The sequence below is a fragment of the Cibotium barometz genome, chromosome 34 (assembly GCF_041138505.1).
Source record: "Cibotium barometz isolate CiBa-2024 chromosome 34, ASM4113850v1, whole genome shotgun sequence".
NCBI lineage: Eukaryota > Viridiplantae > Streptophyta > Polypodiopsida > Cyatheales > Cibotiaceae > Cibotium > Cibotium barometz.
This window is the reverse complement of record NC_141079.1, coordinates 14,243,230-14,254,926: the sequence shown is the minus strand read 5'-3', so window position 1 is coordinate 14,254,926 and position 11,697 is coordinate 14,243,230. Positions and strand designations below refer to the sequence as shown.

The following is an 11,697-nucleotide window of genomic DNA, read 5'->3' as shown; positions in this document are numbered from 1 at the left end:
TATAAAAATAAAGTCATTAACTACAGAAAATGCTAATACAGAAAAACTAATGAGTGAACAGTTCAACATATACAGTGATTTAGCTCTCCAAATACCTACCTATTACTGACACAAGTATGATTAAGGATTCATTACCTCTACAAGGTTGACTGTGAAATTGAATAGAGTGGGCAGCGCCCTGCTTCCCACATACACATCAGCTTCAACAGCAAGATCTTCATATCTCACCTCTATTTTGGGCAGGTCGATCCCAACCCTAGAAGGCAAGAGACAAATCAAATTCTAATTGTAGGTTAACATGTTAAGAAATGGGGTAATCTGGTGAGGGTGAACTTTCTCTTAGAAAGTTAGAAGAGGGGCTCACTTGTCTATCCTTTCTCTGAGCTTGAGGAGGAATCTCTCATTGTCTTCTTCAGTGACATGGAGTATTTTCTCAATGAGCTGCTGCCTGTCTGCATACTTGAGCTTGGTGACATCGACTTCCTCATGGATCACGTGGCCATTATCAGCAATGTTCTGGAGGATGCCCTTTCTGAGCCTGTCATAGGTGGGGAGCTTTTCCAAGGCAGCCCACTTGAGGGCCTCCTCATCATCCACCTCCCTTGTAGACCTAGTAAACACATTCTCATCCACACCGAATACACTCTGGCTTGTGCTTGTGCTTGTCCTTGCCACTTCCCCCCCAAACAGCCCCTCCATTTCCTTCCCGTGTGAGCTGTATAGCTTAAACCCACATCACATGCAAATGCAAGTGCACATGCAATCCCACCTCCTTATAAGGCAAACTTCTATACAAGAAAAATCTTGCAAAGGTGGGTTCTCTTCTTTTTGGCAATTTCTGCACAGATGAATACTCATCTTCTCCTCCTATTGAGAAAATTCTGTACACTTGGGTTCCCTTCTTTTCTTCTCCTATTGGCAAACATCGCAAATAAAGGTTAACAACTTCTGCACAGATGGGTAACCTTCTTCTCTCCTAATGACTCAAATCTGCAAATCTTCTTCCCCTATTGGAAATCTTCTGCAAAGGAGATGGTTTCCCTTCTTCTCTCCTTCTTGAGCAAATTATGCACAGATGGGCTCCCTTCTTCTCTCCTTCTTGGGCAAATTATGCACAGATGGGCTCTCTTCTCCTCCTCCTCCTCCGCCTTTTCCTATTGGCTAAACACTGTAGACAAGGACTCCCTCTGCTTCCTGGCCACAATGGGTTTCCTTGTATTCTATATATATTGGACACGATGGATTCTCTTCTTCACTTATTGGGCAACTTGCATGCATTCGAATGCACAAACTGAGAGATGAGTTCTCTTCTCTTCCTTTTATCGATCGAACAAACTTTATAAAAGCAAAGGCGAACTTTGGTTGGATCCTTCTCCTGCACCACATGCAGCAAAAGCCCAATTGTCAAATAGCTCAAATGGAGTACAAGTTCATAAACCTTTCTTTCTCGATGTCAGTGCTCAAAGAAAAGATCAACGGCTGGAATGAGCAAAAGAGGTCTTCTATTTCTTCTTCTCTCTTGCTTTCAAATGAGCTGAAGTTGATGCAGGGTTTTTTCTTTGTTTCAAGGACGAAACAAAGCCCGAGTCTCAATGAGCTCAAAGGAAGCTTGATGTATTCGAAGAATGGGTTCTTCTTTCTTTGTTTTCTCTCCAATCAAAGCAAGTTACACCATTTGTTTGGAGTGAAACTGCTGCTTTTGTCCTCCTCCTCATACTGATCTATCAACAACCAAAGCAAAGCCCACTTGTCAACAACCTCAAAACACCAAGCTCTCACAGACTCACACATCCAAGGGCAAGTTTTGAATGCGGGAAAAATAGGTTTCTCCTTGATTTTTTGCTGTGAAGAAAGCAAGGCATGCAGGAAAAGAAGGGTTCTCTTTCACTTTTGCAGTGCAGAAGAAGAGTTGATACAACTGCAAGATCTGCAGCATGGGTTCTCTAAGCTTCTCTCCTTTCATTCTTAATTACGATCATTAAACTAAAGTCCATGGTGAAAACTCAAAAGATAGAGTCTCTCATCTACATACATGCAGAATGTTGGGTAACTAAGATGCACAAATGGGTTTTTTTCTTCTCAGGTATAAGCAAAGCCCCAATATATATTAAGAGAATGCTCAAAGACTCTTCTTTGTCAAATAAAATTTTCGTTTATGCAGGAACATGCAAGGTCGAGGAAGCTAGAATTTTAAATTTCAATTTGATTATTATTTGGGCAATAACTAAATGGCAATTTTTTTCCAAATAAGCAAAGGCAAGCTCAGCAAACTGAGAGGAGTATAATCAAATTATTATTAATATTTTTTCAAAAAGCTTAGGTCTCAACTGCCAGTGTGGGCAATGCACAGGTGGAGGTAGCGTGTCAGCTTGTGAGAGGATTATCTCCCGCTCTCTCCTCAAGGATACCTTCGTAAGAAAAGAACATGGAATATTCTTTCATTCCTAGCATAGGCCAAATGTGCACTCTGTCCTGTTAATGTCTTTTCTTTTTGATGCTGGATGAAATTTTTTATATGCCTCTAGCGTAGATTCGTGAATTGTGAGATTCCTTCGTTGTGTACTTTAGCATGCTTGCTTTGCTAGCATTAAGATATGTATATCATGCTACCTGTCTCCACACTTTTTCATTGATGCTTGTCATGCTTTCATTGAATTAACGACTGGCATTAAGGTATGTATATCATGCTTGTGATATTACATGTGCCCATCCTTTTTTTTTGGGACCAGTAATATATTTATATTAACTATTCAAAATCAGTCATACATCACCCCCAAGAACACAACTATCTACTCCTTTTTTATCTCATTCAAGATTTTACAAAGAAATTCCCATCTTTCATCCTCACACAAGAAGCTAAACTGATCTTAGGAGATCTGATATCCCAATAATAAGCAAGCCTCCATCATGGCCTCGGTAGTACAGCCTCGGGGAGACTGTTTTTCCAACATTCCCCCATGCTTTGACCACACCTTAACAGTAAGTCTAGTGCCAACTGGGTTCTCAATAAAAGCCACAAAAGTGTGATCCATATGTTTTTCCTTGCGAGTATGCATGAAGCTTAGCCAAAATCAAGGAAATAATCAAGGCATATTCCTCTGCAGATTCTGAATCAGCAAATCCAACTCCAAAGACCTAATTTTATTTACATTACATACAGACTAGCACATGCATATACATTTATACATCAGCTCGAGATCCTACAATCCTGTACATGTAGCCTTCAAAAAAACAATTTCATTTCTTCTAGTCAAGATTTCCCATAGAGTGCAATTTCTGACAATGTTAAACACCAACCCACTGTGCTCATCATTAAACTTCCTAAGTAGCCAGTCCTCCCAAAAGGTTTGCTTATTCAGACCCTTCTGTATCCACTTAGTCATTTTGCACAAAGTGCTCCTTAAGGCTAGGCATTCCAAAAACACATGCTTGCCACTTTCTATTGAAGACTTGCATTTAGGGCAAATGCCACTAGCCATGTTTCTTTTATGCAGCTTATAACCAATAGGTAGTGCCCACATGCAAGCCTTCCACATAAAGACTTGAAATTTCCTAGGGACTTGATAGTTCTAGATCAAGTGCCATCTCTTTTTTCAGCTAGAAGCACTCCACTTTACATTCCATATTTTGTTACAATACATAACATTAGTGTCCCCTTTTCTCATTAAAGTATAAATATCCCTAGTTTTTCCTTCCTTTAATTTGACACCATTAATCCAAGACCAATCCTTGATCCAGATTGAAATATTAGTGGTTGTGGAGCATAATTCACTATGCATTGAGTACTTTCCAGCTTCGATCTTCATCTCTCCATCTTCGTCTCTCCATCTTCTCCACTGTGTGTGCATGTGTGTTTGTGTGAGTGTGCAGAGCATCTGCTCGCTCATCCAACATTGGTATCAGAGCTAAGGTTTATGGCCTCGGTTTCAATGTCTTAGTTTTGGAGCCTACATGCACTTGACTGTCGGCACCATTGACATTTGCATCTCCTCCCACCTCGTCTTCCTACCATTGGCCTTGATGCTCTTCTCATTGGCATCGCCACTTGTTGGCTTTTCAAAGCTGGGCCTATAAAGCCATTAGCTCCTCGCCATTAGTCTCTAAAGCGATGAAGCTTGGTGTACATTGCTGGTGTTTTACATCTACCATACATCCATTCATTTTCACTGCCACAAACTTGGATAAGCTCTTGCACTTCTCACTTTACACAGATCTAGGATTTCTTCCCACTCTATACATTGGTCAGTTTTTCTCTATGATGTTGTACATTTTGGCCAACCCCACACACTAGCACTACACTTAGCTCAAGCTTTCAAAGGCTTTCGACATTGGATTTCGGTATCTGCCCCTTCGAGTTTTGTTGTTTCAGTTGTTGTTGTTGTTGTTGTTGTCTGAGTATCAGCATTTGTTTCGACAATAGACTTCTATGTTCGTCGATTCTGCCTAGTCAACCATCAAGCTACATCCATCAGCTTGGCCTGGTCAATAGATCAGTCTTTGGCTTTTCTCAGTCAGCACTTGATTCAGCGTTTAACTTCAGTTGTACTTGACCTCTCTTGATTATGCTTTATAGCAATTGTCAGCAGAATTATCTCTATGGCTTTTTACATTTGACGGAGGACATATGATGTGTATTGCTGATGGTGATGTGTGTGGTCACTTACGCACTTGACCTCTCAGTTGTGCTTTATCTTGGAGACGTACCTGTATGCAGTGATGTTTTACTTGGTGGATGTATTACTTATGTTAAATTAACTCCTTGTTTGAGTTGCCTCACCTTTGCATCTCATTGACATGGATGCTAATGGAGTCAGACTATTATATTATTCAGCTTGGTTACCTTGTCACTCACTATGCATAATTTAGGGTTTCTTTACATCAATCTATGTGAGATTACACATCCTTTTTACATTGCCATGCTGAGGTTGCCTTATACTCTCATGGTCTAGTTGGATGTATGCCTTGCTGCCCCCACTTGTCATATTTGTTATATCAGCCCACTCCATAAGTATAAGTATTTTATGCCGATAGATGATTATATATCAGTAGAGCTAGGTGGTGAGTGGTCCAAGAGATTACAACTTATGGAGGAGCAGCATCACACACTATATGTGTAGTATTAATATGCACATTTAGAGCACACACACATACTCCCCTCTGCTCGACCCCTTAGATTGTGATTATGGTGCTCCTCCCCATGTGGAGTTAGATGTGGATTGAGTGGCCAATACCCCGGATTTGCATGTTATCATTAGGGAGTATCACTTCTATAACAGTGATTATCGCTCACATGATGCACACTTTGTGGAGCATTGCTTCTCTCTCCATGATTCTTTGAGCACGGTATAATTTGGCGACATCGATGGGTATTGGTTGGATGGAGGTGTGCAATTTAAGAGAATATGATAGTTCTATTGGCTTTATAGGTGGCATTGTCAGACGGGCATTGAGATCATAAGGGGAAGCATGATGGAGTGAGTACATGTGTCAAATGCGCTCTTTCTTGTTACCAGATTTGGCATGATGTAGACAGATTTCGAGGTACAGCCCATTTGGTGGATTGATGTCACATGAGCATTTAGCTAGCACAACATTAAGATTGGGCACGGGAAAATACTTACATTAAGATGAATGTGTACTTGGTATACTTCATGGAGATTGGGTTTTGGGTTATTTTGAGGGAAAATAATGAAGTTTACAAGGCCATTTTTAGCCGTGCAAAGTATGATGATGCTCTCACATTTGGATTGGATATCCCCATTCATTCAGTTATTTTGGAATGATTAACACCCAAGCACTTATGATTTAATGTCCTACCCATGTGGATTGTCTACTTGATGAAAGGTTTCAAGGTCGAAACCTATGGGTGGGGATGGCTTGTAAAAAAGTGCTTATGAGCCATACATAATAATGGGGCCAAGGCCATGTGCTTTGGGAGGTAGCCCAAGTATGGGGGATACTAATAAGTGGTAGTGTATAAAGGTAGGAGGTAAAAATACCAACTATGAATACTAATTAGTGGTTAATCACTTTATTAATTAAAATTAATATTTTAAACTTTCTTGGCTATGGTGTTCTCTCCCATGAGAGCTAGAGTGTAGACTCCTCTTGACCCTAAACCATGTAAACTCTGGTTTAATGATGAGTAAACCAGTTTACACAGTTAATGAGTAACGCCCTTTCTATTTCTTCAATTGTACTTCACTTATTCTCATTAATCTAATTGAGTGTTGGCTTGAAATTTATCTGCATCATACCAAAGCTGGTCAAGGAAGAGCACATTTAACACACGCACTCACTCTATCATGCTGGTCCATCATGCTCCCCCGCCGGTGCAGAGAATCAAGCAAAAGAGGTGGAGTGAATCAAGGAGAAATCAGTGGGATTAGATGCTTGGATGTAAACTCTATAAATTGAGGCATTGGCCAATGAGAATTTGAAGGTTTTTGATTATCCATGCCTACATTAAGCTATCTCATGTCTTAATTATCATCTAATCTCTTTGTTAATGATGTTGATTTCTAGCATTTGATCTACCATAGCTCATCACATTGCTGTAATTTTAACATGGTATCAGAGCCTAGCCTAGAATCCATCAAGTTTTTTGAGCCCATTATCTAACTAATTAGGATTAGTAGATAATTAGAAAATAATCACTTTTTTAGCTATTTTCAACTAGCCCTCTGTACCCCCAGCCAGTGGAGGGGCTTGATCTCCCTCTAGGAGAAACATTAGGGCAAGCCCTTCTAGGTATACATAGCTACTTCATTGTGCTCTAGCCAAACGAATCAGCGCAGCAAACTGCCTACGGAAGCTCACGTTTTTTGCTAATCTACAGGCATCTTCTTTTGAGGAAAAATGACATCTGTTCTCCTCCAGTTTTTGCAATGGGTCTAATTCCTCTTGGCCCTAGGGGTTTTCAAGGGTTCTCTACAAGCTGGTGAAGTCAGAATTTGATTTGATCAAGTCTACAATGAGATCCAAGCTCTTCATCAAATCTGCAGGAGGTGACTTTGGTGAAACAGAGATTAAACATTCAATGTTTGGTCAAATCTTGTGTTTCTTAGCTTAATCCTCTACTAGAATAATTTCTATTGATGGCCTTGAAAGGATTTGAGCTCATTTGAACTATAAGGCCTCAGATCTGGGCTCCCCGCATACTTTGTTTTCTGCACACAAAATAGAGGATTAATTTGCTAATTAGTGATTAATCAATGCCAATCACTATTTTTGGTGCAATTGAGGGTTTAAATTAACCATTAGGTATCTGATACAGATCCTTATAACTTCATATTGCAATTTGGAGATGGTTTGATACTCCAACCATTCCATACAAATTGGTCACCCTTGATTTAATGTAATTCCTGGTGATTTTATGCTGACAAATCTGTTGTAATCATCTCCTAAACACCAGATTGAGTTGTAAAAGTGTAGACAATGCCCTTGAATGTTGAAATTGGATCAAGAGGTAAGACCCCCTTCACATTATCATGAGTACGGCACAAGAAATAGCCAAATTTAATGGGGAGCAGTTTTATACATGGCAGACAAAAACCATGTATCTGCTCATCATGAGGAAAAAATTGTGGGGGCTAGTTGAGGGAAGAGATGAATGCCCATAGGTGAGAGGGAAAAATGAGTGGAAGAGCAGGAATGCCCATAGGTGAGAGGGAAAAATGAGTGGAAGAGCAGGAATGAAAAAGCATTGGGACTTATTGCACTCAGTTTAAATGATGAAATCATTCATCACATCACAAGGATACAATGGGCAAAAGATGCATGGGATGAACTCAATAAATTATTTGGCACACAAGCTAAAAATTTGAAAAATTTGAAGATAAATCTATTAATTCAATTCTACAAATTGGATATGAAAGAAAGTGAACCTTTAATCACACACTTGAATAGATATAAAAGCATTAAGCAACAACTGGCAGCTATTGGCAAAAAGGTAGAACATGATGAGGCACTAGTAGTGCTTATGAAGAGTGTGGACAAAGGTGAATATGAACATATTGTAGAAACACTAAAGAATATACCTGAATTGAAGCTACATGAGATAGAAGGAGCTCTACTAGAGCAAGAGAGCAGAGGCAAAGAGAAGAAATGGCTCGACTCAACAGCAGGAGAAGAAAAAGCATTCTTCACCCGAGGAGGATTCTCTCGAGGACGAGGGGTGGGGTGCCTTTTTTTTTCTTTTTTCTTTTTTCCTTTTTTTTGGGTGTGTGTGTGTGGGGGGGGGGGGGGGAAGAGGCAGAGTAGGAGGAAGGACCTTCACTTGCCACAACTATGGAAAGCCAAGACACATGGCAAGAGACTGCTACAGCAAACCCAGTGGAGAAGGAACGACATCGGCAAACTTCATGGAGGCTCCTAAGGAAGTGGAGTCAGATCATCTTTTCTTAGAGAGAGAGAGAGAGAGAGAGAGAGAGAGAAACCCCACAACCCAATGTAACCTGCCCCAACAGAGTAAAACCACCTCTGAGTCACCGATGATGTAGGCCATGTGGTAGATGTATGTGTGAGCACTTTAGTCAAGGTCACGGGCACTTGTAGTAGCCTTGGACACAAAGAGAGAGAGAGAGTGTGTGTGTGTGCCAAGGACGATGAGTTTAGGGACTTGAGGCACTGGTCGTCACGGGACTGGTCAAGGTCACGGGCACTTGTAGTAGCCTTGGACACAGAGAGAGAGAGAGAGAGTGTGTGTGTGTGTGTGTGTGTCAAGGACTATGAGTTTAGGGACTTGAGGCACTGGTCGCGGACTATCAAGTAAGAGGGAAACTTGGTATAGGGTCCAAGTGTGCTAGAAGTATTCACTTGAGGGGAGGTGATGAAATATACAAGTGAATAGGGTGTGTGCGGGAACAAGCCCTTGGCTAGAGGCTGTAAAAGAGAATTTGTAAATGTGAGAGAACCTGTGAAAAGGTGAGAGGAATCTACTAGGAGAGAATAAAGGGTAGCATGAGAAGATTTAGGAGGTGTGGAGATATTCTGGGAGAGGTGCAGAGAATTAAGCAAAAGAGGTGGAGTGAATCAAGGAGAAATCGGTGGGATTAGATGCTTGGATATAAACTCTATAAATTGAGGCATTGGCCTAATGAGAATTTGCTGGTTTTTTATTATCCATGCCTACATTAAGCTATCAGTTAATTGCTCACATCTTAATTATCATCTAATCTCTTTGTTAATGATGTTGATTCTAGCATTTGATCCACCATAGCTCATCACATTGCTGTAATTTTAACATGATGTAGTATACATACGTGGTCATACTAGCGACTTAGGCTCTCATAAAGGCTTGAAAGGGGCACATAAATCAAGAGATTCCAAGAGAGTTTTTTTTGAAGAAAATTGAAGGTCTTTCACATCACCTACGGTGCAATAATGTCAACCCAAAGCTATTATACAAGTAGGTCTACCTCTCATAATTCAAAATTTTAAAAGTAGGCAAGTACCTATCCTTTTTCTTGGTGTTTTAAATCATTGTATTTGTGAATTTTTATTTTTGAAAATAAGCAAGTACATGTCCTTTTTCTTGGTATCTTAAATCATTTTATTTGTGAATTACTATTTATTTAAATCTTTGGTGGTTCACTCTGAGAATAGCAAAGCATAGGAAAATGAATTTTTATTTAAGACCTATAAACTCTTGGCCTAGATATAGTTAAAATTGAATATGCCTCTTCAATGTAGTAAATAAATAACCTTTTAATAAATGGAAGATAACCTTGATGCAGATAAACCCTTTTATATATATATATATATATATATATATATATATATATATATATATATATATATATATATATATATATATATATATATTCTATAGTTCTTTGGTTTTCTATAATTTCTAGAAAATAGAAATTTTATTTAGACAATAATGCTTGTGCCGTAACCTTAGATGACCTTTTGATATCCATAGCTATAAATTGACATTTATGTAATTAAATTGACATTTATGTAATTAAATTGACATTTATGTAATTAAATAAAGAGTCACCCTTAGGCTTTATTTGAGAATCCTTAGCACTTCATGAGTTGTATTTGACCTTAGAATATACCTCTTGAAGTTTATGTAATTACATAAATTGACATTTATGTAATTAAATAAAGAGTCACCCTTAGGCTTTATTTGAGAATCCTTAGCACTTCATGAGTTGTATTTGACCTTAGAATATACCTCTTGAAGTTTAGCATATGTGGAAAAGTGTGCATTGAACCTTAGACTAGGTTTGGCAATTTTCGACCAAGAAGCCTTAAACCATATTGGCATATAATAATAATTAGATTTTTAACCGCAATCAAGGTTAGGAAAAATCATAGAGGTGGTAACCCTTGAGACCATAAATGAATGAATTAAACTGGTATTAAAAATGGATATTTTTATGTGCACACTTATGTGTGAAAATTATGCACTTAATTGTTGTTTATATCTTAAGAATTACATAGGAAACCTAGTTTTGAATGAGAAGAAAGTAAATTAGGTCCCAAAAATATGCATGATAAGTCTTCAACATGAATAGGACCTATCTTAATATGCATGATAAGTCTTCAACATGAATAGGACCTATCTTAAATTTAGGTGGATCTCTTGCAATGCTAAGAGTAGCCTTATAGAAAAGAGAAGAAAAGACCTAACTTGGGAAGAAGGAACCTTGAAGTTGGCTTACCTTGGAAAAACTACTTAAAATAGTTTTTATTTGAGATAGTAGAAATTATCATCAAGAATTGTGCTATGATCAAAACCTTAATACAAGCTAGGTGTATGATTAAAATTTAGTTCTGAACCCAAAAAGGATGAGTGAAAGTGCATTGTCATATTATATAAAGCTTTAACCTTAAAGAAAAGTGATTTTAGTCTAAATTAAGAGTATGTGTTTTTTAGAAGTCTGGTATTATTGGTCTCACTAAACGATAAGCTTGGAAGTTGAGAAATTAAAGGATCAAAAGAGTTGACCTTTAGAGACCTTTAAACTTAAGGGAAAATAGACTCAAAGGCCCCAAAATATTATTCAAAGGCTTGGAAAAAGTTTGATTTGATCAGGAAAAACACATTTAAAGATTCGATGGAGGACCACTGTCTCATCGGAACTTGCGACCCCGTTTTGCAATGCTTGATCATGTTTGACATTTGTTTGGATACTATTTATTAAAATAATTAGTGAATCTTGTGAAGGTAGTACCTCACAAGTTGATGTGATGTCATCCGAGTGGTGAGTCCTATCTGAAGACACTCATTCGAGACCTTAACCCATCTCAGGCAAGTGTGCTCCTGAAATTCCTAGTTTGAGGATAGAGGCATCTCCAAAGTGTAATATGCTAGGCAAGTTTGGGCTAGACTCATATGTCAATGGTTGGAAGACTTTGGTGTGAACATAACCTAGAGGATATTGCCATCAAAAGCGGCCCCTACCGATCTGGGATGCAAGACTTATGGGCACCTTACTAAATGGTAACACAAGTTGGAGTGCTCGAGCTCAATGGTGCATATCTTGCAAGTCAGAGGTGTGGTGTGAGGAGATATTTTGCATACATGTGATATTATATTACTTGCTAGCTGGATGATATTCCAAAGAATTCAATATAATTCTCAATACATATGTTTTTCAGTACTTTTGATGTATAAGGTTTTAAGTATAATGTCAGCTTTTAAAAGACTTGTATGCTATGGAATGTGCATGTGAACTTTTTTTC

At 38.6% G+C, this 11,697-nt stretch overlaps 1 protein-coding gene across 1 annotated transcript in view; it reads right to left on the bottom strand.

Moving 5' to 3' along the window:
• The window catches only part of LOC147618731 (pleiotropic drug resistance protein 1-like), a 13,288-nt gene extending 11,146 nt beyond the window's left edge, over positions 1–2,142 (bottom strand). The window contains exons 1-2 of the mRNA XM_086773770.1: positions 365–2,142; positions 136–256 (exon numbers count right to left, since the gene is read on the bottom strand). Coding sequence (XP_086629896.1) covers positions 136–256; positions 365–699 — 456 coding nt within the window. The 5' untranslated portion in view covers positions 700–2,142. The remainder of the gene's footprint in view (positions 1–135; positions 257–364) is intronic.
• Between the last annotated feature and the right edge of the window lie 9,555 nt (positions 2,143–11,697).